Here is a 27,783-nt window from a genome sequence, read left to right on the forward strand (position 1 = left end):
GGCCAGGGAGGAGGGGCTTGCGTGGGGCCGTGACCTGCGCCCTCCGCCCCGACCCCAAGGAGTTTCCGGTCGGTGGGTACCGCCGCGCACGGAACCTGAGTCTCCGCGTGGGCGTCTGGCGCGGGGCGCTGAGCACACCTTCCTTCAAATTAGGTGTTGACGGTGCTTTAAGGTAAAAGCTTAGAGTTGGGCGGCCACTTGTGCTGAATGCGGAGACCTTTCCTTCTCAAAAAATAGAAAATGATTTAAGTCAAAAATCCCTTTTGGGAGCGTGTCCTGTGAGTCCTGTGATACCTTTGAGACATGTGAATGACATTCTATACATTGCATAAGTCCTTATTGTCTTAATATATTGTAATTTCAGAGTTTTCTTTATTACCACAGTTACCTGAAAGTATTTTTTTTTTTTTTTTTTTTTGCGGTATGCGGGCCTCTCACTGTTGTGGCCTCTCCCGTTGCGGAGCACAGGCTCCGGACGCGCAGGCTCAACGGCCATGGCTCACGGGCCCAGCCGCTCCGCGGCATATGGGATCCTCCCGGACCGGGGCACGAACCCGCATCCCCTGCATCGGCAGGCGGACTCTCAACCACTGCGCCACCAGGGAGGCCCGAAAGTATTTTTTATTTATTGTTTTGAAAGTATTTTTAATTTGAAAAATGAGATCTTTTATTTTAAATATTTTATTTATTTATTGTTATTTTTGGCTGCGTTGGGGCTTAGTTGCAGCATGCGGGACCATTCATTGCAGCGTGGGCTCTCTAGTTGAGGCACGCGAGCTCAGTAGTTGTGGCATCCCCTGCATTGGAAGGCAGAGTGTTTACCGCTGGACCACCAGGGAAGTCCCGAAACTAAGCCTGGGTTCATATCACCTTCCCCTTTTCCTTGATGCTGTGCACTCATCACACCTTTGGATAAGAATTCTGATCGACTCTGAAACAAAGTCCCTGGTGACTTATTCTCACTCTCTTTGACTGGAGTTGATCAAAGATGTCAGGTAGAGCTCTACTGAAGATGCACTCCTGCTAGCAGCAGATGACATCAAAGTCTCCCTGATAACAAATATCAAACCAGTATCTTTCTTCTCCACCACCCTGGTCTAACGCCTACAGTACAATTCTGTGGCTCCAAGGCACCTCAGATCAATAGCTGAATCTCAAGCTTCTCAACTTCTTGTTCATGTCTAGCTTCTAATTTTATGATTTTCTCCTAAATTCCAGTCTCCTTCCTCACCTAGGATCTTCTGCATTAACATCCACCTGGCTTTCCCAGCTTGTGTAAGCTCCACTTCTCTTCACACGGATTTGCTAATAGTTGTGCTTTGTTGTCTCAGCCGGTCCTACTTCCTGAGATTCTCATTACTGAATCAGGGAAGAATCAACATTTTCAGCCATGGAATCAGGTAGGATATGGGATTCTGTTGTATTTCTCACCTGACTTACTCTTTGGAATGCCAGGGATTACCTCTAGATTCCCATTTGCTACAGACCTAGAACACCCATTCTCCCACCCATCACCCTAGTAACCCTCTCTGGTTACGTTTATACACAGGGCTTACGTGCAGTTGGTACCCACTGGCACTGGCAAAATCATTGCTTAAGGCAGCATCTGCTCTTCTCCAGGCAGTATATGGTCTGATTGTTCAATGCTTGTGCAACACAGTTTGTTGAAGGTTTTGTTTGCTACCTCTGCTTACGAGTATTGCTGGGCATTATTCTACCTGGTTGAGAGTCACGGAACTAAAACTTGTCCTGACTTGGAAGTCTAGCTTACTACTGATTATTTGTATCCCCTGGGCAAAATTATTTAACATCTAATCTATATCTCTGCTTCATTTTCTGTAAAATGGTGGTTATAATAGTACCTTCCTTAAAGGGATGTTTTGGAGATCAAATGACATAATCCACATAAAGTTGTTAATAGACTGCCTGGTACACCGTAAGCACTGAATGGACTAGTGGCAACCTTACTCTTTCTCACTCTGTAATTCTGTCTGAACACTTGTAAATTTTGTTTAGAATTACCCAGGAATATTTCTTTCAGTTCTGTTTATAATATGCTTTTTTTAATCCTGTATGAGCTGAGTTCACAGAAAAAATGATCAGTGGGCTATTCATTGTGAACAGCTCTTCTGCAGTGGTGATGAGTTTTCACCGAAATGCCCTGACTCCTTTATTTGATCCTTTTTAGACCAGTGGTATACGATTGGGACACACCTTACTGGATGTAGGAGCAGAGGCTATGAGAGATAGGCGAGCATGCTCTCAGGGCAGTGTTAATTGGCTGGTACCAGCTTGGTCCTGTGACCTTGGTTTAGTTAGTACCATGAGCTAATGAGAACAGCCACGAGGTCCAAAGCTCCATGACCAAAATTACAATCCAGTAACAGAGAGATTTCTCTGTGAAACGAAAAATCCAGATATGGCGCTGGGAACAAGAGGAAGAGAAAAAGGTAGAGTTAGTGGGCTGCGATTTCAGGCAATTCTGTTTTCACCACTATCTACATGGCTTTCTGAAGTCAGAGATATCTCCATGAAGTCAGAGATACCTAACAGGGCCAGAGTTCCTAAAAGTAAAAAGGGATTTAACCTACCTGCTGGAAGTGTCTGGGAATACTCGAGTCCTGCCTGGAACCCTAAATTCAAAACAAAGCACATTCTGGATATGAATATCATGCAGGAAATAGCACTGTGTAAAAGTTTTCCCAACTCACAGAGGTTGAATCTTTATTTTTGAAGGCCAGAACTCTTGGTATCCAAGAATAAGTTTGTTTGTCTGTTTTTTTTTTAATAGGAATCATAGGGCTTCCCTGGTGGCGCAGTGGTTAAGAATCCACATGCCAATGCAGGGGACACAGGTTCGAGCCCTAGTCCGGGAAGATCCCACATGCCACGGAGCAACTAAGCCCGTGTGCCACAACTACTGAGCCTGCGCTCTAGAGCGTGCGACCTACAACTACTGAGCCCACATGCCACAACTACTGAAGCCCGCGTGCCTAGAGCCTGTGCTTCGCAACACGGGAAGCCACTGCAGTGAGAAGCCTGTGCACCACACAGAGTATCCCCCGCTCACTGCAGCTAGAGAAAGCCCTCGCGCAGCAACGAAGACCCAATGCAGCCAAAAAAATAAATAAATAAATAAATTAAAAAAAACATAAAAACAAATAAAAGGAATCATAGTTTGCTCATAGAAAATGCTACTGCAGGTTCAAGAATTCTCGTGAGACGTGCAGAGGGGAGCTGACCGTTCCTCTCGTTTTAGGGTGGTACGCAGAAGAATCATCAAGCTTTATGATCTGCACCGTCACAACCCCATCTACTCTATTTACCTGATGGAAATTGAGCCAAAATGAAGAAAAAGGCAAAGACAAAATAAAACATCTTCCTGTTTGGCGCCATCTCTGAGGGAAGACTCTTCAAACAGAGGTTCGGGATTCCTTTGAGAGGATGAGAGGCTCCCTTATATTTGAAAGTAATAGGATATGCTCTTGGTCAGTGAAGTGGATCCATAAAGAAAGCACATTTATATGCTCCATTTCCCAGGATCAAGGACTGATGTGATGCATCATAACCCTTGGCCTCCATAGAGCCTTGAACTGTGGGGGGGGATTCTGACCGGGGTGGTGGGAAGGACACCAGGCCAACTCTGCCCTAGTCCAGGGAGAAAGCAAACTACGCCTCACCGCTCCCAGCTCAGCTTGCGTATCTATCAAACAAGGACCAACTCAGAGTTACTGAGAGAGAGCACAGTCAGTCCGCCAGCCTCTCAGGGTTGCTCTGAGGAGCTGGTGTCAGGATGACACAAAAGAGTTTTGAACACATGGAATGCTTTGAAGGAGGCCTGGTGCCCTGTGAGAGCTCAATAAATATAGTGTCACTTCCCTGGCTTTCATGTGTACTGTCCCTGAAATTCCCAAGGAGAAAGGGAGGGGTAGCGATCGTTTTGCCAGGTTACCTCTGAATCCCTGAGCCCGTAACAACATCACCTAGAAGACCAAAGCCATAATTATCACACCCTTTTAATTCATGAAGAACATGGGTATTAGAAGTTATACCCGTATCGCTGCACCCCGAAGGTCCCATCCTGTTGCCTATGCACATGCAAGGCTCTGTTCTTCATTTTTGTTTTTTTTTGTTTTTTTTAAGATGTTGGGGGTAGGAGTTTATTAGTTTATTTTTATTTATTTATGCTGTGGTGGGTCTTCGTTTCTGTGCGAGGGCTTTCTCTAGTTGTGGCAAGCGGGAGCCACTCTTCATCATGGTGCACGGACCTCTCACTATCGCGGCCTCTCTTGTTGCGGAGCACAGGCTCCAGATGCGCAGGCTCAGTAGTTGTGGCTCATAGGCCCAGTTACTCTGCGGCATGTGGGATCCTCCCAGACCAGGGCTCGAACCCGCGTCCCCTGCATTGGCAGGCAGACTCTCAACCACTGCACCACCAGGGAAGCACCTGTTCTTCATTCTTGAAATGAAAAAATAGGACAATTTTAAAACTAGTAGACTCTAATAATTAGACTCTAAAGTCAGACAGATTGATTTAGCCAGTATATGACTTCCATCAGTTTGCTTAATTTTCTGAGCCTCAGCTTCATCCTTAAAATGAGGAAGTAATAATGGTACCTACTTCATAGGATATTTGAGAGGATTAACTGAAATAATGTATGGAAAGTGCTTAGCAGAGTGTCTGGCTATTGTTACTAGGACTGATTCACATCTCTCTCTCTCTCTAGCGTTTCTGTAAACTCTTTTCCAAGTCCACTAATTCATAATGAAGCTTTCCCGGCTCATAAAACACAACATCGCTGATACGTGTATGTGTTTTCAACAGTTAAGCTTCAGGAACACAATTTAATATGTATGTGCTGGGGGATAGAGCTGAGCCTAATGCCTTTCAACTTCGGGGCATTTTTAATAACCTGTAACCAGGCCGGCTTTGTGGACACGTGACTAGGGTGGTCACACAGCTCTTCCTGCCACCTTGGGGTTTAAAGCTCTGCACTCACTGTATTGAAATTTTCAATCCTTTTACCTTTGACTATGTGTTTTATAAATGCAGCCTGACACTCCCTGGGAGGGTTTCTGGTCCCTGGCCCTGCCCCATGAACCCTGGGCCCCAACCTGGCCTCCTCCTTTCTATTCCCTCCCAGCGACCGCTGCCACCGTGCACTCTTAGCTTGGACTGGTACCCAGAGAGGGTTGGGGCTATGGTCCTGAGCCCTGAGCGTCTCAGGACAGGACACCGACCAACCCGCCCCAGGGCTGCTAGTGCTGTGGTGAAGGCGGGCAGCATGACAGGAGTGAGCCTCTCCCCAGCTGCAATTCAGTGCCGACTGCATCCAGCACAGACGTTTCAGTGTCTCAGGAGTCGCCCAGTTGTCATGGTGGGGATAGCAGGCCCGTGAGAAGGAGAGATGCCTGGCTTGACCCTCTCTGGGGCAAGGCACACCTGCCCAGCAGCGGGTGGCAGGACTCGGGGGCAACCCAGCAGCCGGTGGGCCACAAGCATATATGCAGAGCGGCAGGGTGGGGGGGCACCGGGGAGGGTCTGCAAGGTGTCCCTGAGTGTCCCTGTGTCCAAGGGAGTATGACATTAAACAGCAGATAAAAAATACTATGACAGAGACCTGGGAGGAAAGGAAAAAGCTTCATATTTTGGTGGCTTTAATGGCAACGTTTCCCTGCTTTTTGAACGTGGAATCCTGTGCTTTCATCCTGCAATAGGCCCAGCAAGTGATGTAGCTGGTCCTGACCTGGAGTGAACTTCCAATCTCAGAAAAATAAAATGACGCTTGAAACCACCTCTAATTATAGGGCTGTCCTCGTCGTGGGAACCGCGAGGTCTCCCTGTACCAGTGGTCCAAAGATGGCCCCGGTGCGCTGGTCCCTGTGTCGTTTACTTCTGTAGCACAGATCCCGCGGCTCCAAACTCAAATTCTTCCACATCCAATTGCTCCAAATGTAGCACAACTAGGCATTTACTCAGCCAGGAAGAGCCCCCCTGCTTTGCACACCCTGCAAAATCACACCCACCACCTGCTAACCACGGATCAGGCACACCCTGTAGCCATGACCCCACCCTGCTGCCAAGTGACGCCATCTAGACACAGGAGCCCCCCCCTGATGCCCCTCTCCTCAGAGTCCCCTTGCCCTTTGGGCTGGTGGCCTCAGGCCACGCCCTCTGGAAGGCCTCCTCCTGTAACCCTGTCCACGTGCCCCCCAGTATGGCCTGTGGTGTTACTACCTCTCGCGGTCCTGCTTTTTCCTTGATCAGCCCCAAATCCTGGAACTCAGCATAGTCCTGCGCTTAGAATTCACCCAGTAAAATACATTTGTCCTCTTCCCAGTGAGGTGTGAACAGGAGGACTGCTCTTTTAGCAGTTTACACACAGCACTTCCCTCAGGAGAGCTAGCTGGCTCTTTGTGAGAGCTCAGACAAGCTTCTTTAGGCTATGGTCTGAATGTCTGTGTCCCCCCCAAATTCTTACATTGAAATCCTAACCCTTAAGGTGATAATGTTTGGGCATGGGGTCTTTGGGGCAAGATTAGGTCATGAGGGTGGTGCCCTCATGAGTGGGATTAGTGCCTTTATAAAGGAGACCCCCAGAGAGATTCCCTTCCCCTTCTGCCATGTGGGGACACAGTGAAAAGTCAGCCATCTGCCACCCGGAAGAGGGTCCTCACCCTGATCTTGCACAGCCTCCAGAACTATGAGAAATGAATGCTTCTTGTTTATAAGCCACCGAGTCTGTGGTATTTTGTTACAGCAGCCTGAACAGACTGAGACACTATACATCCTGAACTTAGGTGAGAAACCACATGAATCCTTGACAAGAAGTGGAGTTTCCATCACCTTATCAACATTCACTTGTTTCAGAGCATCCAACGGTCAGTCTCTCATGTTTGCAACCTTCACTTGCAGATGAATGAGACTCACCTTGTAAGAAGCAAAAATAAATGAGATGAGGAGATAATAAACAAGATAAATGAAACTGTGTATTACTGAAAATATTTGGAAATTTGTCTTTTCTTGGGGGCTTCAATCTATTTAGGTGTGGTTGGAAGGGAATAGAGAAAATGCATGTTTTCAGTCTATCATTCCTAACTGGATCACTCATCATATAGAATCAATATGCATTAAAAAAATACCTAACAAAAATATCATGGTGACTGAGGCTAAAGTTAGATAGGATATTCCCCAATCGTTTTTTAAAATAAAATTTTTAGTTTGGAATAATTTTAGATGCACTGAAAAGTTGCAAAGATAGTACAGACAGTGCCCATCTACACTCCCCCCAGTGCCCCAGCCTTAGCATCCGTGTTAATAGTTACTCATGTTAATAACCATGGTTCATTTGTCAAAACCGAGAAGGTCACAGTAGTACATGACTACAGCATTCCAGTTTGGTGTTTTCTCATGAGTGGACTGGGGTTTAGGGTCTGGGAGAAGGAGAGCCCAGAGTGAAGTGTCCTTCTCCCACCCCTCATGTCAGGGACACATGACTGACCCCTCCTGAGGTTAACCTTGACCACTTGGTGAGGCTGCCTGCCAGGCTCGCCTAGTCCTCAGTGACTGTTCTTCCCCTTCTATATTCTATTCTTTGGAAGCAAAGAAGGTAGTTATACGTTTTCTCGAAGGTAGTTATACGTTCAGTCCCTCATTGGTATCAGTGGAGCACAAGGAACTAAATTGGTGATCTTACCCAGATCACGTGTGAAAACCACCTTTTCCATAACACAGCAATCCTTTGTTGCTTGGCGGCTGGGGAGGCGGGGGTTATTCTTGTTTTAACAAATGCGTCTAGGGTATTTCGACATTAGCAGCCATCGGAGTAGTGGGGTGATGCCGATGGACGCTTATCCCCCTAATTTCACGTCTCCTTAAAGAGAGGTATCGCATGCCCTCTCTCACAAGGGGGAGGATTAAAGTGGACATTTCAGGTCTTTCTCTCCACCCGTGTGACTGTGGCCTCCAGGAGAAGGGCACAGACACATCTTCACTTCCGCCACGCCTCACCGATCAAGATGTTATCGGGCTGGAGAACGGTTTAAATGTGGGTGTTTGCTGCTCTTTTCTCGAGGACACCGTGCTGATCTCTTGAGACCTGCAAGTCATGAGGATGTCCCTCTTTCTCTTTGCCGTCTTCTTCTTTCTGGCCCCAGGTAAAACGAGCAACTTCGCAGGGAAGGTGATCGGAGGTGGAGGCTCTGAGAGCGAGTCTGTCTCTGCGGGCACCTGGGTGCAGTCCGCTCTAGGATGCAGTGACACCCTCGGCCCAGGAGCCCTGAATCTGCCAAAGGAGAGCAATTCTCCTCTAATGCCTCTGCTGTAAAGCCTTTGCATTTTTTGTTATCATCTAGGATGGGGCGTCACAGGTTTGAAGACATCAAGATATGCCAGAAAAGATGCTTTTTGGTCCTCAGTCTTATGCTCATTAACGAAAACAAAAATTTTATGACCTTTTATATGGCTTTTGGAGGTTTTTTTTTTTTTTGTGGTACGCGGGCCTCTCACTGTTGTGGCCTCTCCCGTTGCGGAGCACAGGCTCCGGACGCGCAGGCTCAGCGGCCATGGCTCACGGGCCTAGCCGCTCCACGGCATGTGGGATCCTCCCGGACCGGGGCACGAACCCATGTCCCCTGCATCGGCAGGCGGACTCCCAACCACTGCGCCACCAGGGAAGCCCTGTGCCTCCTTTTGATGAGTCTGGCCCTTCCCTACCCGCAGCCCCTTGAAATGCCCACGAAGCAGGAGGGCGAGTGAACAGGAGGGTGATCGGCTATGTCAGGGAGACCCAGTCTCATTTGGTCTACCCTAGAATGTGTTTATCTGGTCCTGCCAAATGCAAGAGGCACCTGTCTGTAGAGCCACCTTGAGCAAAGTTCTCTACAGGGAGGACCCTTCAATCCACCGGCCACCTTTCCACTCCAGGGCTCCACACCCGTGCTGCCAGTGCTCTCCTGGCACCGCTGTGAAATGCTACCAGTTTAGCAGGTGAGGGCTGGTTTGACCAGCTGCTTTCAGCCTCAGAGAGCACACACGGAGACTAAGGAAACCCACATCTCCCGCTTCTTTTCTAGGCCGAGGGCCAAAGGATGAGGATTTGATCTCGTTTCCCCCATCCGACTCTCCCCTACTCGTTCCAGTCTGGTCTCTCCAGGCAGGTGCCCAGCAGGTTCTCGATGAGCCCATGTTGTGCATGTGTACTGGGCATGTGAGTGTGGGAAACGAACATCCTCCTCTCAGGGAACTAGGAATTCAACTGAGAAGACCAAAGTACTAAAAAAGAAAAAAAAAAGGAACTACAGTTTGGGATACATGTTATGAAGAAATACAAATAATTGCGTTGGAAAGACAATAGTCCTGGGGCACTTAAGCACATGAAGAGGACGGAGCAGATCTCCCCGACACTGACATTTAGGTTGAGAGCTACAGGTGCAGAGAGGTCGTTCACGGGAAGAGGAGAAAAGTATTCCAGGCAGAGGGAACAGCGCAAGTGAGGGCACACGGACAGCCAAGAGCTGGTGTGCACGAGCCACAGGGAGGCCAGGGGGGGCTCTGGCGGCAGAGCAGGGGCCGCTGGGGAACGGCACAAGTCTGGAGAGGAGGCCCAGGCTCAGATCACCATAGCTTTGTAGACCACGCTAAAGGGCTTGGTTGCATTTAATCACAAAGTAATAGCAAATTTTTGCAGGGATTTTAAAAAGAAGTGTGACATGAACCAATTAACGTGAAACAAGAAAGTCCACCATCTATCCCCCACACTCCCTTTAATTGGCTGAATGAAGGTGACCACGTAAAATATTTCCTTGCTAAAACTTTTCAACATTGTTATAATTCTGATTAAAATGATGGTATTAAAGGCCACTGGGTTAAAACACACACACACACGCAAAAGTCATGCTGGAAGCAAATCAGACGGTGAAGCCAATCAGCTAGGAAAGCGGAGGAGGTGGGGTGGTCCGGGAAGCTGTCATCCTGTGTGAGTCCCACCACTCCTCCTCCCCGCATTCTCCAGTCAGTTTCCGTCATTTTCCCCCAAACACCTGCTGCCTAAGCCTCGCCTCTCGGTCCCCGGTTACAATTAATCACAGTGACTTATTCTGCTATTTAGTGAGAAGTGACCTCAATGCAGACAGGATACATGGCTACGGGACTTCTCGCTGCTGGAGGAATTGTAAAAGACCAGAATTCAGAACTGGAAAATGCCCCAACACCTATCCGTGCTGTTTGAAAAAGCGGACCGTCAACTCATTGAATCCAGTGAAAGACAGAAACCCAGTGGAGCCTGGTCCCTAGAATTGTCGACAGCTAGACCTCCGAGTCTTCTCCAGGCCTTCCAGCTGGAACATCCCCGGTGGAACCACTGAGTGAGGACTTGCTGAGAGCTTTCCCCCAGTGCAGAGCCAGTACAGGAGATGCAGAGAACACAGGGCCTCCACCTGATGAGGGGGGACGGCAATGCAGGTTACGTGAGAGTCTCAGTACTTGAAAAGATGAACCAAACAACATATCCAATCAGCCACAAGCCTAAGTGAACATTTTTATTTTTTGCCTGAATTATATCGATGGATCTTGATAACATTGGGTTTCTTTTCTGATCACAAGTTCTGCTCAACAGTTTTACCTGTCTTTTATTAATTAAAATGGAATAAATCAATATTAAGTGCAATTTGTTTGGCATACACTGTAATTCGAAACATAAGACCTCTGGGGAGACAAACCAAAGAGATGCTCTGTGAGAGCATCTCTCAACCCCACTGGATGGCTATGGAGGGCCCCATCCAGCAGGTGGCAGCAGAGAGTGGCTCTGGCCTTGAGCAGGGTTTGGGTCGGTGCCCTCGGACTCCTTAACCTGAAAACCGGCAAAGTAAGGGGAGTAATAAAGCATTTGACCTGGCTTTCCTGTCCAAACTGTATTTCAGACAGTAGTCCAGCTAATAAAGGAAGGAAGGGTGATAGGATGAGGATAGCACTATGTTGCAAACACCTTTATACATTTTGTATTATCGGAAGTTGAGAGAGCGAGACGGGGAGAGAGAGAGAGAGAAGGTGGGACGATTAACGGAGCAAACATCTGGGTGAGCAGCTCTGCCATCCAAGTTCTTCATGGAAAAAGGAAACATGCAGGGGGTGAGATGTTCAGCCCTGGCACATCCTCTTTATTGCCTCCTCAGTGGCACCGCATTAAATCCTGGAAAATGTGAACGTGAGGTAAGCAGGGATTATTGTAGATTATCTTCTTAGGCAAAGCAGCCTCTACCATTTTACGTTAGCTCACCTACTTGGTTCAGATGAATCAAGATCTCACATACTAAGCGGCTTCCAAAAACAAACAAAAAAGAATACTAGTTATTAGCTGCATGGACAAAAAACAAGAGTTAGAGCTATATTGATTAGAATGTTCTGAAATGGGTTCTCCTCTCCCTCAGGATGGATGTGGCTTTTAGCAGGTAAACTGCTTTATGGTTTTTTTAGAACACAGAATTCTGGAAGAGGACTCAGAAGTTTGTTCTGTTAGGACCAGTGTGACACCAACTGCTTTGATAACGACGTTGCCAACATTTGTCTATCAAAGAGCAGAACGAGGGCTTCCCTGGTGGCGCAGTGGTTGAGAGTCCGCCTGCCGATGCAGGGGACGCGGGTTCATGCCCCGGTCTGGGAGGATCCCACATGCCGCGGAGCGGCTGGGCCCGTGAGCCATGGCCGCTGAGCCTGCGCGTCCGGAGCCTGTGCTCTGCAACAGGAGAGGCCACAACAGTGAGAGGCCCGCGTACCGCAAAAAAAAAAAGAAAAAAAAAAAAAAAAGAGTCACCAAGAAATTCTCCTTCTGGTTCCTGTCTTGATTCCCAGCTCAAGTTTCAATGAACATTTGGTATAATGCCTTGGCCTCTCCCCAGGCTCTCCGAAACTTACTCGTGGTTGTTTTCTAAATGGAATCAGACAGACGCGTGGGGCTGCATGGAGTGGAGTCTCTTTGAATCACAGGCATCTCCGTGGAGCCCTTTGTCGTCCCCTCAAGGGACGGAGGAGCGCTGCCGGACTTGGAGGGAATCCCTGCCTGGGAAGGGATTTGAAACAGGCTTAGCTTTTGCTCCCAAGTGACACACGACAGGTCTTCGTGCTTCGGGACAGGCAGACACAGACTCAGCCAGGAGTCCTGTCTCTCCATGTGCCATACCTCTGTCCACGAACGACTAAAAAAACAAACACACACACAAAGGTATGGGCCAGAGCCCAGAATACTGGGGAACCTGCGTCTGGTTCTGCCTCTAGTCCCTTCACTTGACCTTATTTTCCTCAAAAATAAAATGAGGGAGCTGGTCTAGACCTCTGAGAGCCATGACAGCTTAGCATGTGGGTGTAGAATCAGTGTCTCATCAGTGATCAGGGATAGCTGGGGCCGGGGCAGGGGGGGAGGGGCACGCCCAGGATTTTGGCTAGTCTCTTCTCCGGGTGGAAGTGGAGTTGGGAGCAGGGACCCTCTACTGGCCCCAGGAGGGCCTGGACTGTTCCTGGTGGTGATCCTGGGCCCCAGGCAGCCGGTGGGAGACACAGGGGCCCAACTGGGTCCCACAGGGGTCCAGTGTTTATACCTGCAAAGTCCTTAGACATCCCCCATGGCTCCTTTTTCTGAGCTAAGTATAATTATCTCCCACGGTGCCTCTCAAAGACTCAGCTTCCTCTTCTGAGATGGCCAGTAGCAGCGAGGAAGGAAAGAGCAGTCCTTCCGTCCACTCCAGTGGGCTCCAGTGCCCTCCACTCAGGCCCCTCCCGGCCCCTCCCCTGCACGCTGCACAGCGGAATCTATTGCTGGAGCTCTGTGCCCCCACAGGCTCTTCGGTGCCCCCCATGTTAGGATCTACCACTGTGCTGCTGTTATTTACTGACATGGCTACTTCCTTGCTGGCCTGTGAAATCCTCAGGACAGGTCTGGGTCTTACTCCTATATGGAACTTTAGTGGCCAGCCAAGCACAGTCAGTGTGAAAGAGGTGAAGAAATGAATAAATTAAACCAAGCCTCAAACACCGATCTTCGATCTACCACTGCTGTCCTTTCTGCCCCAAGGACAGGACGTGGGAGCCACCAGGGGCCTGGGGACACCACACTGTGATGCTTGCCGCATCCCTGTCACAGCCTAAAGCCTGCATCCCCCTCTTTTCTCTCACAACTGGTCAGAAAGAGGGACAAAGACCTTACTAGCTCTGCCCTATTACATAGCCTCACAGCCGAGCACGTGACCCATTCATTTTCGGGGGTTCCCTGCTCCCCACCGTAGGCAGCAGAACTAGAGGAACAAGGCTGGGAGAAGCCCTGAAGAGCCCTCCTGGACCCCGAGTCTCCACGACAAGTATTCGCCTGCCTGCCCCTGCCCCTCAGACGCAGAACTGTAGACGGAAAAGGGGCCCAAGAGGTCATTTAACAAAACCACCCCCCAGTAAGGAGCACAGTGTCATGGAAAGACTCTTGACTGAGGAATCAAAACCCCCAGTTCCAGTCCGGCAACTCTCATGCCTGTCAGGCTCCTCATTTGAAATGTGGGCATATATTTGTATCCGCTGATTTCAGATTCCTTGTGAATGGTAGAGCATTGGGCCTCTATGGGTGATTAATTTTGCTCGTTAATGGTGGAAACTTCTCGATTCAAATAAGACATAGAATGATTTGAGATTGCTTTTCAACGTGGAAATAGTACACATCACATTTGAATACCAGTGGGTGGAGTAATTTCGTGATCAGAATACAGACATGCATACACACGGACCCATTTACACAAGGTCTTTCCCTGTACAATTATAGCCTGAGTGGATTTTTTTTTTTTTTTTTTTTTCTTTTTTTCTTTTTGCGGTATGTGGGCCTCTCACTGTTGTGGCCTCTCCCGTTGCGGAGCACAGGCTCCGGACGCGCAGGCTCAGCGGCCATGGCTCACGGGCCCAGCCGCTCCGCGGCATATGGGATCCTCCCAGACCGGGGCATGAACCCGTATCCCCTGCATCGGCAGGCGGACTCCCAACCACTGCGCCAACAGGGAGGCCCGCCTGAGTGGATTTTTAAACCCCTCATGGGTGAAACAGTCCTTCAGCCGAGTTCAGTGTCGATAATCTTTGTCAGGTTCATCTGGACTCTTCAGACGAACATGTTTGCCCTCTCCATGTCTTGGGGTCTTTGAACACAGGTAAACTGCAGAGAAAGGTGACAAGCTTGCTCCCTCACCTGCCTCTGAAGGAGATCGTTGCCACCAGGTCCTACCCTGCGACAACTGCGTGCTGTGGAGGTGACTGTGCTAATACCATGGACCATCTCTCTGGCCAAGCCCCGCCTGCTCACGCTTCCATAGCAATCCTCTGCCTTCCGAAACCCACGCTGGCCTTGGAGGCGATGCAGCAGGAAAAGGCTGCGATGGAATTTTAACAAAACAACATGAAAACCCTCCAAAGTGGGCCACAGGCCGTACACGTTGACCATCATGTTGCACGAGCGCAGCCTGTCAACTTCCTCTTCTGGGACAGAACCCTCCTCCTCGAAACGCAAATGATGCCATCTCCTCCGAAAGAACCTAGTAGAGCCCGATCACGTACGGAGGAGTCAGGGAAACCGAGGACCCAGAAGCTCAGAAATCCACCCATGGTCCCGGGCTACATCCCTCTCTTGGGGGTGAAATAAGGATCCTCCAAACTTGGGAGTCTGCAGCCAGACCAGACCTTCCGAGGCCCTGACCCTCACTTCTGCCCCAAAGTCTCCAAGGGCTGTTGCTTGTCCTCCTGTGGAGCCCTGAGCCGCTCCAACACAGACTACGAGACCCCTCACACCAAAACCCGGGTGACCCCAGCTTCAGCTGTCCCCTTGCTAAGCTCCAACCTGCCCAAGCAGCCTTAAACTTTGGGACTTCCTTTGATCTTTTACCTCCTGGATTTTCTACATTCTGTTTCCGAGGCCCTGGCGATGCTCACCCACGTCCAGTCTTTGCCCTTCAGGCCTTGGCTGACGCGACACCTGCTGGGACACAGCACAGCGCCCCCAAAGTGACCTGGGGCCCCTGCTGCACTGCCCGAGGACACCTGGGCCGAACGTCATCCCCCGCCGGCAGCCACGCTCCTCTGGTCGCCTGATGCGCCCTTGGAAGCCCAGGGCCTGAGGCCTGTCTACCATTTGTCTTGAGCTTGTAGCTCAAGTCCAGTACATTTCAGAGGCAGAAGAAGAAGGAGAAAAGACAACAAGAAAGACAGGAAGTTAGAAAGCTCAGCAGATGGCGTCTGGCAAGACGGCCCCCAAATGTGGGGGGCTGTCCAGGGACTCCTACTGCCACCCCCTGTCTCCCTCCCTGAAAAACAGGGCCTAGAAGCCGCTGAACATTCACAGTCCCCAGCAGCGTGTGCTCTCTCCCTGGAGAGAGTCAGGGCGTACAGCCCTTCACCGGAGGAAGCAGTGAATCTCTCATAGGGAAGAATGGACGCATGCAGCCTTTCACCTCATAGAGTTCTGTCTGTCAGTCTGCCTGTCTGAAAAGGGGAGCTGTCTTTCCTCCTCAGAGTGCTTTCTCTCTTTCTGAGAAGCTAGGCCGGCCATTCGGGATTCCTCCTCATAAAGGGCCCTCTCCTCTTCTGAGGTGGCGCGCCACCAGCCTGGCCTTCTTCCTCAGGGCGCGGTCTCTCTCTGGGGTGGAGAGCCAGCCAGTGCCCTTGTCCTCGGAGAGGTCTGCCCGAGCGCCCTCTCTGACTGAGGGGAGCCCGCTCCCCCTGCCTCTCTCACCAGGGAGCTCTCTTCCCTGTCCATGGGACGCCTCTCCTCCTAGAGGGCTGTCGAAGGAACATGGCTGATCCTCTGGAGTTTCTTTCTTTTTTTTTTTTTTTTTAATTAATTAATTAATTTATTTTTGGCTGTGTTGGGTCTTGGTGGCTGCTCGCGGGCTTTCTCTAGTTGCGGCGAGCGGGGCTACTCTTCGTTGTGGTGCGCGTGCTTCTCATTGCTGTGGCTTCTCTTGTTGCGGAGCACGGGCTCTAGGTGCACAGACTTCAGTAGTTGTGGCACGTGGGATCAGTAGTTGTAGCTCGCAGGCTCAGTAGTTGTGGCTCGCGGGCTCTAGAGCGCAGGCTCGGTAGTTGTGGTGCATGAGCTTGGTGGCTCCGCGGTATGTGGGATCTTCCGGGACCAGAGCTCGAACCCATGCCCCCTGCATTGGCAGGAGGATTCTTAACCACCGCGCCCCCAAGGAAGCTCTGGCATTTCTTTTTATTGTGATCTCTGTCTGTCTGAGAACAAGAGCAGGCCACCAGGCCTTGTCTTCAAAGAGAGCTGCTGACCGCTCTGAGGTCAAGGTCCAGGATCCCACGTTTCTCCTCAGGGAATGCTCTCTCTGTCTGAAACGGGGTGTCGCCCACCTGGCGTCTCTCCTCGTACAGCACTATCTTTCTGTGTACAAATGCGGGCCCCCCGAGTGAGGTTTGCCCTCTAGAATACGCCTCCCTCTCTGACGTGAAGTGCATCACGTGACATGTCTCCTCCGAGAGAACTGTCTCTGTCTCTGAGGAGGAGGGCTAGCCTTCCTTCTCACAGATCGTTAGTGGGTCTGTGGATCATGTGGTGAAATGACCAGCGTTCACTGCAGCTCCTCTCTGTCTGCCACTCCTTCAGAGCCTTACTTAGTGGGGGGATGTGGTGATGGCCAGAGGCATGTTACTGCAGGGAAAAGATAGTGAAGCTGCTGGAGAGGATGCAGGGGAACCACGATTCTCTACCTGAGGCCATGGTTCTCAGCTCTGGATGCACAATAGTGTCACTCAGGTCCCTTTACAGAATTAGCTAAGGATCCACACTACTCAATCAGTCATCCCTACAGGTGGTGCCTTGGGCGCCATATGTAATTCTTAAATGCTGCCAAGATGGCACTGAGAACCACAGGGCTAGAGGAGACAGTTTCTGAAGGGTGAAGACACTCATCTGGCTTCGAGACACAAACTTGGGCTGGTAGCTGCCCCGTCTCTGCTCCCCCAGCTTCCTCCCTGGAACAACACAGTGACAACAATACAGTGAAATGTGCAGCTTTTCCAGTTTTTCATGGTGCTCGCCTGGAACTGCACCACACCTAGCATCAAGCATCACACCTGAACATCCTGTTCCATGAGTCACCAGGGCTCCGCCATCAGCTGGTCGGGCAGAGGTGAAGCCAGGGAGCCCCAGGCGGGCTCACTGTGAGACTTCACACCCCTGGTGCCTAGCTCGCCCCTCCCCTTTCCTCCCCGTCATTCTGGCACCTGCTCATGTGGAGGGAAGGCACCATGAGTCTCGGGAAAGGAATTTGCTGGAGAGACAGCTCTTCATGAAAAGAAGGATGAAGAAGCACCGTGATGACAGAAAGCTTTGTTCCAGGATCTTCCACTCCAGCAATTTTCCTCTCCAGGTGCCAGCACCCACCCTGACCACGCCATGGAGGGTACGGGTCTCGTGGGTACCTGGTCCTCCCTTCCCTTTGCTGCCCGCTTCCTGGTGGCATAGTGATGTGTGCCTCCACAGGCCCCCAACCCCTGCTCTGGGAGCAGCTCTTCAGTGCTCCATCCAAACAACTACCAAAGCACCATTTGAGAAAAGGGTATAAGCTCTGGGTTTGTTTTTTTTTTGCAGTACGCGGGCCTCTCACTGTTGTGGCCTCTCCCGTTGCGGGGCACAGGATCTGGACGCGCAGGCTCAGCGGCCATGGCTCACGGGTCCAGCCTCTCCACGGCATGTGGGATCTTCCCGGACCGGGGCACAAACTCGTGTCCCCTGCATCGGCAGGCGGACTCTCAACCACTGTGCCACCAGGGAAAGCCCCACCCAGGAGCTTTGAATTAAGATTCAAAGACTGTTGAGGAAGGCCATGGGCATATCTTCTCAGTGGTCTCTCACTGAGAGTCACTAAGACTCTATATTGTCCAAATACTAAAATCACCTTACATTTCCATTTCTAGTCCTCATTTCTTTATATGAAAAATAAATTAATTTGAAGAGGTGATGCTTAAGATCCTCTTTGGCTACATCACTAAGGCTTCCTTTCAAGGTTCTCCGCACCTACCATGTCTTACCTTCATACAGCCATTTCCCACTCCTCTGAACGTGGACCACTCTAAGCCAGCCAGACCCATCGATGCCTCACCATTGCCTTGATGATGGACTGTCCCTCAGGATTTTACTCACAGGTCCAGCAGACACGGAGATACTTCTTAGCTTTGGTAAAGGGCGAATAAACTGGCAAAGTGACTCTGTGTCCATATTCTGCACCAACTCTGCATAGAGCACACTCCTCTCAGGTGCTACTTGGGTCACAAGTCCAAATCCTCTCAAATTACCCTCCTGACTTTGCTTCAAGTGAGGACCATGCTTACTTGATGTTGCCTAAGAATATTACAAGAAGAACGGGGAAAAAAATGAGAGCCACTGCGTGGGGAACAGAACCTCTCAGGAGGGAAGAGGAAGAAGCTTGTGTTGTCTTCAGTGGTGAACCCTTGGGCAGTGCCTGCTTTGTGTCTGCTGGAAGGGAAGGGAAGAGTTCACTGCAGAAAATACCTTGGGTTCGCTGAATGAACGTTCATCTTATACTCAGGCTAGAGCTTAAAGGGTAGACTCTTCATTTCTGGACACACCCAGCTTGACTCCTGCCAGGGGGAGAAATGTCTCCTGAATTAATACAGCTTAAAACTTTTTTTGGCTCTTCCCTATATTTCTCTTTGTAGCTTAGACACCTGATGATATCTTTTTTTGAGGATGAAGATACCCTGATGGTTAGAGTACACAAATTAAGCAAAGATGTAAAAGACATATGCAGGGCTCTAAAAATTAATTCTTTCTCTCACCAAGTATTTTTAACTTATGGGAATGGAGGGTACAGGAGCCAACTCTCCTCAGTGAATCTCCATGTTCCAGGCTCTCCCTCAAATTTGTATATTTTTACAGTTCTTGCTTCTTTCTTTCTATTTTAGAGGGAGTATTTCTCTTTTCTGAGGCTCTTCTTTCTATACCTTTAGAATCCACCTCTTTTAACCATATACCATTATTTATCCTCTTTCTCTCTCACGCCACTTTCTTACCCTCTCTTTCTCTACCAGCTCCTTTGTTATGGCCCACAATCGCACTTAATTCTCTACTTAAAAATAATCTCTCCTTGACCCTTTTTTCCCCTCAAACCACTACTTCACTCTCTTTGTTCATTTATTATCAAATTTCTCAAGAGTGGTCTATACCAGTATATATTCCCTCAACCAATTGGTCCTCAATTTATTGCTTTCCGGCATCTGTCTCAAGAAATACATCAAAAGCACTCTCTCCAAGTTCAACAATGACTTTGACATCTCCAATCCAATGGCTTCTTTGCCAGTAATCATTTGATTTGATCTCTTTGCGACAGGTGACTTGTGGGGCTACTTTCAATCTTGAAACCTGTCCCTGTACTTCAACTCAACATCCAAAAAACTTTGTGGGTAGTTGCTCTATATTAGGACCTTGGGACCTGGTGCCTTGACAGATACATAGATAAACAATATTTAGTCTCTGGGCTCTGTGCCCTTGACTAATGGTGGAAAAACACAGGCATTTGACATGGTAACACATAATATAAAAGACATACACTTTCCAATTTCCTCCTATCATTTGATTGCTATCTTTGGTTTATTATGGAATTTTTCCTCTTTCTGTTCTCCAAGGCCATAAAAGGGAACATCTTCAAGAATTTAATATTATCATAACAATGATAATGATGATCATCATTATCATGATAGTTGACATTTATTGAGCACAGACTACATGCAGACACCATGCTGAGCAATCTATATGCATTTATTTTATTTGAATTGTGCAATAATTCAATAAGGTTAATATAATTATCTGCATTTCACAGTTGAGGAAGCCAAGACCTAGAGAAGCTAGATAAGGTATCCCATCATCTTTATATATTTAATTCTTTCTGATTCTTCTCTTTTCCTAATTACTCAGATTCAATCAGTGTGTCCAGTCAATTCATTCCACACAGCTGTTTGCACAAGCTACAGAGCCCTGCTCAGATACCACTTCATCACGATGCTGACCACTCTGGCTGAAAGTGATTGCTCTCTACTCTGCATTTATGCAGGGCATTTTTTTTTTTTTTTTTTTTTGCTGTACGCGGGCCTCTCACTGCTGTGTCTTCTCCCGTCGCCTCTCTCCGTGTCTAGTTGCGCTGAGAACCACGTTGCTGCTGAGGTGTGGAGGAATAAGACAGAGTGGCTGAGATCCAGAGAAGGTCCCTGGCATCAGTGGCCTATCTCACAATGGCCACACTCCCAGAGTCATTGATAGACACCACTTGGAGGTAGATTATGTAAATGGTCTTTGAAACACAAAGATTTTTGGAAGAGTTACCACCAGGCCCATTGGCCCAATTGTAAGCACGGCTTTCTCAGCCCTTCTCCTCGGTCTTTACTGAAGGAGATGTTGGAGAGGTCAGCATTTTATTTATTTATTTTATTTTATTTTTAAACATTTATTTATTTATTTATTTCTGGCTGCATTGGGTCTTTGTTCTGCAAGCGGGCTTTCTCTAGTTGCGGTGAGCGGGGGCTACTCTTCCTTGCGGAGCACGGGCTCTAGGTGCGTGGGCTTCAGTAGTTGTGGCACGTGGGCTTTAATAGCTGTGGCATGTGGGCTTTAGTAGTTGTGGCGCACGGGATTTGTTGCTCTGTGGAATGTGGGATCTTCCCAGACCAGGGCTCAAACCCGTGTCCCCTGCATTGGCAGGCGGATTCTTAACCACTGCACCACCAGGGAAATCCAAGTTCAGCATTTTAGATCATTTAAATTTTAGATCTACAGCTCGGTGCTTTGTGACCACCTAGAGGGGTGGGATTGGGAGGGTGGGAGGGAGACACAAGTCGGAGGGGATATGGGGACATATATATATGTAGAACTGATTCACCTTGTTATAAAGCAGAAATTAACACACCATTGTAAAGCAATTATACTCCAATAAAGATGTTAAAAAAATCTTAGATCTAATTTTTCATGAATTCTTGTCATCACCCCCACTACCAAATCAATGCAGACTTGTCCCCACACTTGTCCACTTGGCTAGACTAGATGGTTCACTGGTCCCTAACTTGCTCCGTCTCCCCACCATGTGCTCTGGCTCCTGGGGTGAACAGTTGTGTCTCTGACTGTGCTCCACCTGGTCAAGCAGATAGGAGTCCGTGACTCATGGTGAGCCAGGCATCCCTCACGCCCACACTTGTCTGTTCTTTGCACTTCCCCCTTCACATTTCTATTGATATTTCCTCTTATTTTTTTTGTACAGTGGATGGGGCAAACTGTCAAATAAAATGTTCACAATTCAAGAGTATTTTCGGGAAGCTAAAGGGTCAACCATGTTTGCTCATGCCTGGGAGATGCAAAAATGCCAAGAATACTTGCTGCCTGAAGATGATATAAAGTATTAGGCCACACCCAGGGGGTTTGGTGGAGACAGCTCAGTCACCTAGTGTGAAATACAGCCTTTGCCTTCCTGGTCCACGTCCCCATGTTGAAATGTAGCTTTCTGACTTGGGTTTGAAGGGAAGACCATATCTTTTAAAGCAGGAGTAACGGCTCAGGTGCCTACAGGAAATATGCAAATATATGAATGTATGAAGCAGGGGAATAAGACTAAGTGGTAAAGCTAACGTTTAAACCTCCACGGAGACAAAACAAAATACCTCCATAGATGGCCCCAAACTAAAAGCCTACAGTTTGCCACCCTTCCAGAAGAAAAGGCAGTCTATGGTTACATAGTTAAGGAAAGGTTTTGTCTCTCCTGTTTTCTTGCTTACTTTCTTCTGGAGAAAAATAATTAAGCTAAGATAACAGCGATAACTTGGAATTCTAGAAGCTGCCTCACCTACAATGGGAAGCACACGATTGTGAGAATGTGTAAACAAAGGGGCACAATTGGTTGGTAACAACCAGCAACTCTATACCATCGTCTCAAAGCTCCCATTTTATGCTAAATCTTAAGATGTTGATAAAGTAGACAGGAGGGCAGTGTGTAGCAAAGTATCATTCTAGCTGGTGACAACCTAGTATCGGCACCAGAAGGGGAAGAATGAACAGACCTTTAATAGTGTTATGATTTGCAGCATGGACTTGGAAGACGGTCAAAATGCAACAAGGGAAATTGAGGGAAATATAAGAAGCTCAAATGAGAGGAGTTTAATATGGACACCTGGTTATAGAGGTGATAGGAGAGCTGAGAATTCAAACCTACGGTGAGTCACTTCAGCATTTGCAACAGCAGAAAGGCACTACTATCCCTGGGGCTAGAGGGACAAAGACAGGAAGGAGGTAACCTTCCTAAAGCCTGGGATATGGACTGCGCAGCAGAAGCTGGGGTCATGGTGGACCTGCCTGTGGAAGCCAGGTCCATGGATGAAGTAGCTTTCTGGTCAAAATTGAAAGCACAGAGGAGATGCCTTCTGAAGTTCAGGAGGATAAATATCCTGGCTTCTCACCACTTCCTGCCTTCTCATCTTCTACCAGTGCATCCCTTTGGCAAATCTACATGGTGCCTGGAGGGCAGGAGTGGCTGGGAAATGTACACAGTTCCCTATAGCTCAGGGCACTGCCATTTACTAGCTGGCTGGCCTAAGGAAAGTCACTCAACCTCTCTGAGCCTCAGTTTCCTCATCTGTAAAATGGGACGATACGTATCTTTGCCTATATAACTTAAATAACGGTGGTCATGACAAGATTAAAATGGCTGCAAAGGAGAGCGGCTGAGTCACACTTAGGCTGTGTGAAGATACAGAAGAGTGGAAATCCTGCAAGGGAACCCATGCCACAACCTTTGCGCTACCTTGTCATTGGTAACCAGACCTCACTGGTTATTCTTCCCCAGACCACATGGGTGATCCATGGTAATTTGCAGTTTACAAGTCAATTTTACATCATTACCTCATAGGGCTTTCACTGTGGACTCAACAGGACATTGATTACTCTCTGTGCTTTACTGCTGAGGTATAGATGCTCAAAGAGCTTAAGGAATTTATTCAGGTAAACCCAAATAATCAATGATAGAGCTGAGAGTTAAATGGGAACGTCTCACTCCAACCTGGAGCTCTGCCCTCCACATAGTACTGCCCCTGGACCAAAAATTTTGAGCCACCAAATCTCTGCTCCATATTTTAAAACCAGAGTTTAAAAAATAAAGGATTAGAGGAGATGCAAGTGTGACATGAGTGGAAATAGTTGAATTACTCATCTCTCCTCTCTCCACCTAATCAACATAGAAAAATGCTGACTCACAGCAGGGAGAAAACCCAGCACATCCAGTCAGCACGGTCTGCATCTCCAAGCCCTGTGAGTCAAGGCCCTCTCGGCCTGGGGAGTCGCTCCTGCTCTTGTCAATGTCAGACTCACAGGCACATGTGAATTATTCAATGGTAAACGTGTAACTGCTATTGCTTGAGAGGCCAAAAGCATTGGTGACATAAAAAAAAGCGACAATAAGTCAAAAAGAAGGCAAATCAGAGTTATCAGTGGCTCCCCAGGGCAGAGAAGTGAAAAGCAGTCTCACTCTCCTATTGTTTGAATTTTTACCACAAATAAGCGTAACTTTTTTTTTTTTTACAACTTTATTGGAATATAATTGCTTCACAGTGGTGTGTTCCTTTCTGCTTTATAACAAAGTGAATCAGTTATACATATACATCTGTTCCCACATCCCTTCCCTCTTGCGTTTCCCTCCCTCCCACCCTCCCTATCCCACCCCTCCAGGCGGTCACAAAGCACCGAATAAGCGTAACTTTTATAAACATCTTAAAAGACAGAAATGTTCCTCAAACTTCATTTTGCGAGTGGGGTGAGGACCACTGCCACGGCCCGCTCCGCAGTCCCCAGTTTCCAAATCAGCTGACAAGAAAAAGTGGCTTTCGCTCCCAAAGAACCTCTTATGAAATAGTGGTGCTGCCTTGGAAAGCCCTCCCTGCTTTGAAGGAACAGGTTGACCCTGGGTTCACCGTGGAGGTCTGCTCTCCAAGTGGGAAAGTAAGTCCTCACCGGTCACCAGAGCTCTGAGGACTCCAGCCCCGCGCCTGGGCGGAGAGCTGGTCCTAATTCTCTGTGACACCCCTGCAACTCTCTCTTTTACCCCCTGTGAGGCCGACTGAGACTCTTGACCCGGTCAGCCCCTGCCCACCCGAAATTAATCTCCTTCTCCGGTTAAACATGTCTGCATTGGGGAAGCAAATTAGCGCAGCCACTGTGGAAAACGGTATGGAGGTTTCTCAAAAAAAACTAAAAATAGAACTACCATATGACCCAGCAATTCCATTCCTGGGTATATATTAAAAAAAAAAACAGGGCTTCCCTGGTGGCGCAGTGGTTGAGAGTCCACCTGCCGATGCAGGGAGCGCGGGTTCGTGCCCCGGTCCGGGAAGATCCCACATGCCGCAGAGCGGCTGGGCCCGTGAGCCATGGCCGCGGAGCCTGCGCGTCCGGAGCCTGTGCTCCGCAACAGGAGAGGCCACAACAGTGAGAGGCCCACGTACCGCAAAAAAAACCAAAACCAAAACCAAAAAAAAAAAAAAAACAACTAAAACCACTGATTTGAGAAGATGAATACACCCCAGTGTTCATAGCAGCATTATTTACAATTGCCGAGACATGGAAGCAACATAAGTGTCCATCAACAGATGAATAGACAAGGAAGATGTGGTATATGTATATAATGGAATACTACTCAGCCATAAAAGGAACAAAATAATGCCATTTGCAGCAACATGGATGGACTTGGAGGATATCGTGCTAAGTGAAATAAGTCAGACAGAGAAAGACAAATACTGTACAATATTACTTATTTGTGGAATCTAAAAAATACAACAAACTAGTAAACATCACAAAAAAGCAGACTCACAGATATAAAGAACAAACTAGCAGTTACCAGTGGGGGGAGGGAAGGGGGAGGGGCAATATAGGGAGAGGGGAGTAAGAGGTACAAACTATTAGGTATAAAATAAGCTACAAGGATATATTGTACAATATGGGGAATATAGCCAATATTTTATATTAACAACATTGTAATACAGGGAATATAGCCAGTATTTTATATTTTTAAAAGTGTGACTCACTATATTGTATACCTGTAACATATAATATTGTACATCAACTATACTTCAACTAATTAACGAATTAAAATAAAAATATCTACTTTGTCTCAAATCCTGAACTGATGAGGGAGGTTAGATTTTAAAAATATGAAGTGCCTACAACTCGAAATTCTTCTTAAATCTGCTATCCAAACTTGCCTTTCAGCATGAATTACCTTTCTTCGACATTTCTACAGCCTTGTGCTGGAACCCTTATTATGGCCCTTATTAAAATCCATTCTCTATGGTTTCTTTGATTCTATGCCCGTCTACATGGGAGTTCCCTGAGAGAAATTGCCAGAACTGGCCCCTCTTTGTATTTGACCCCTTCCATCCCCTCACCTACCCCAAGCACATGGTACTTTATCAGAATTTGAGTTCAGAATTTGCTTACAGAATCCTATAGGTAAAACAGGATCCTGAACCCACAGTCCTAGATCTAAGACACCCCAGAACCCTGGTGGGCGCATTACAACTGCTTTCACACAAAGCAACAGCCAACCAACACCATGATGATTTCAGCTTCCAAGGAAATAATCTATCGAGTATAACCCACTGATTGGATTTCTTAACAGTTAAGCCTAATAATTTTTTTAAAAAGCAGTTGGTCCCCTAAATATTGAATCTATATCCAGTGGAAATCACCTGACCCCTGGACTTCCTTGAATGCTCATGACACAGGAGTAACCAGAGGTCGTAAGTGTATCTTCCGAAGCCCCTCATTTGTATAGGGAGTGTCACCAATGAGGAGGTGAAGTCAGTCCATCAAATGTATCACCCCAACATCCGCTTTCTCTGATAAAGGAAAGTGAGACACCTTCTTGACTCATGATTTTGTAGTTTTCAGAAAACAATGAAGTATAAGCTGTGTTTCACCCAAGGGGCAACACCCCGTCACAGGCCGAGGGGCATAAGGGCAGGGTCTCTGGAATGTAGCCCACTTTTCCTCCCTTCCCACACTGCTTAAAAGCTGATCCTGTTTCAGAGCAATTTCAGGCGTATCCGTGCAGGCTCAGGGCGTGGCCTAGCCCCAGTTTACGCCTAGATTCTGAATATACCAGTCTTGGACTGCACTGATGTGGTTCCCAGTGGCCCTCGAGCTCTCCCAGGACTTTAGGAAGAGGCAAAAGCTCAGAAGGACCACAGTGGAGACAGGTGAGCTCCCAGCTACGTGCCCTAGGCCTCCCTATGCAGGAGCAGGCAGGTCTTTCCCACCTGTGCTGGCAGCCAGATCTAAGCCAGACCTACACAAGCACCCAGAGCTTAGAGGCATCAGGACAGCCCTGCGCTCACATCAAGCTCTGTGTCCCCCTTAGGTTTCTAATTAACTCCTGGGAGGAATGGGCGTGGTCTGCTTTGTAAGATACGTTGGCAGGAAGCATCAGGAAATACGTCATATTGTCATAGATGTAATATTACAGGAATTGCAGCTTTTGAATGCTTCTCCCTGTGGCTGTGGACCTGGAGCCTTTTTAAAGTGAGCCAGTGCACACTCCTGTCCAGTCGCAGCTGCGAAGCCGGCCAGCCATGAGGGTCTACTACCTTCTCTTTGCATTGTTCTTCTTGTTCTTGCTGCCTGTTCCAGGTAAGAGGGGCTGGGACATGAGAGGGCTGAAAGGATTGAGAATATATAATTCAGAGTCAGCCCTCTCCATTCTTCTGGGAATTTTAGACAAAATAGATGTATTGTCTGGGAACTAGACATAACCAATTTTTTTCTTTCTGACAAAGACCATTAAGAACCTTAAAGTAAGTGTCTCGATCTCTTCTGATTCACTCTTAAGAGAAGAACCAGATCACAAAAGCCACCCCTTCCCGGGAAGGCTGTTATACCTGTTAATGAGACGGGAAGAAAGTGATGTACAACTTTAATACCAAGAGGAAAAATTGACAATCTAAGAACAGAAGCACAGACTTCCCTTTTATTAGCTTAGTGGTTGGTGGTAGAGGCTTTTGGTCTCTAGAGGGTCCTGGGGGTCCACCGTGGCCCCGGCCTCCCAGGTGGCAGTTCACGAGGGGGGCTGCCCCTGGTCATGCCACTTTCTCAGCACCTTGGCAGTTTATGGCTGAGCTGAACCCATGGACACATTGTTAGTTGCTTAGTCCCACCTTCTACTTTCCTCCTGATGGTATAGAAAAAGGAAAAAGAAATAAAAGAAAGGCCACAGATCAGTTATTTGAGGAATTCCAAAAGCCTAGGTCTTGCACTTCCTAAAACCTTCCCCTGCTTTCCGTTTCTTCATTGCAGGCAGTGGAGGAATCATAAATATATTACAAAAGTATTATTGCAAAATAAGAGGCGGCCGGTGTGCTCTGTTTGGCTGCCTTCCAAGGGAGATACCCTTAGGCCGTTGTTCCCAAAGTGGTCGAAAATGCTGCCGATGGAAGAAATGAAAAATCCAGAAGCACGATGAGAAAGTTGCCAAGTGTGAAAAGGCTCCCTCGAAGTCTATAGAAGCCAAATCAAATTAAAGATTTTTCACGAAAAAATTAGAAGGTGGATTATTTCTTTTTCTTTTAATTGTGGTGACTGTGCTACTTGTTACCAAACAGGCAACTTAGAAAGTCTTGGTGACTCACCTTTAATTCAAATAAAGTATTATCTCTAGAGCAATCCACAAGAGGATCTAAACTGATGTTCCAAGGCTTATCAGATTTTATTCCTCTTT

At 48.0% G+C, this 27,783-nt stretch overlaps 2 protein-coding genes and 1 long non-coding RNA gene across 4 annotated transcripts; all 3 read left to right on the plus strand.

The window, feature by feature from the left end:
- Positions 1-60: 60 nt before the first annotated feature.
- LOC132481262 (uncharacterized) lies at positions 61-3,877 on the plus strand. Of its 2 annotated transcripts, none has more exons than XR_009530797.1 (3): positions 61-172; positions 1,236-1,400; positions 2,792-3,877. It is a non-coding gene; the product is annotated as an uncharacterized LOC132481262 (long non-coding RNA). The 2 variants fall into 2 exon arrangements; XR_009530798.1 differs by having other exon boundaries at positions 3,260-3,877.
- Positions 3,878-8,108: 4,231 nt separating this feature from the next.
- Positions 8,109-10,298, plus strand: LOC132481351 (beta-defensin 104A-like). Its single transcript, XM_060086173.1, has 2 exons — positions 8,109-8,157; positions 10,110-10,298. The coding sequence occupies exons 1-2, from the start codon at positions 8,109-8,111 to the stop codon at positions 10,292-10,294; spliced, it is 234 nt and encodes a 77-aa protein (XP_059942156.1). The 3' UTR covers positions 10,295-10,298.
- Positions 10,299-26,641: 16,343 nt separating this feature from the next.
- On the plus strand, positions 26,642-27,508 carry LOC132481327 (beta-defensin 103A-like). Its single transcript, XM_060086134.1, has 2 exons — positions 26,642-26,699; positions 27,363-27,508. Exons 1-2 carry the CDS (start codon positions 26,642-26,644, stop codon positions 27,506-27,508), a joined length of 204 nt encoding a protein of 67 aa, XP_059942117.1.
- The last annotated feature ends 275 nt before the right edge of the window (positions 27,509-27,783 follow it).

This window comes from Mesoplodon densirostris, chromosome 20 (genome assembly GCF_025265405.1).
Source record: "Mesoplodon densirostris isolate mMesDen1 chromosome 20, mMesDen1 primary haplotype, whole genome shotgun sequence".
In the NCBI taxonomy this organism is placed as follows: Eukaryota; Metazoa; Chordata; class Mammalia; order Artiodactyla; family Ziphiidae; genus Mesoplodon; species Mesoplodon densirostris.

Coding starts and splice junctions, on each gene's coding strand:
- LOC132481351 (XM_060086173.1), top strand. CDS start 8,109: ATGAGGATGTCCCTCTTTCTCTTTGCCGTCTTCTTCTTTCTGGCCCCA. Junction 8,158..10,109: donor CTTCTTCTTTCTGGCCCCAG/GTAAAACGAGCA, acceptor TCTGCTATTTAG/TGAGAAGTGACCTCAATGCA.
- LOC132481327 (XM_060086134.1), top strand. CDS start 26,642: ATGAGGGTCTACTACCTTCTCTTTGCATTGTTCTTCTTGTTCTTGCTG. Junction 26,700..27,362: donor GTTCTTGCTGCCTGTTCCAG/GTAAGAGGGGCT, acceptor TCTTCATTGCAG/GCAGTGGAGGAATCATAAAT.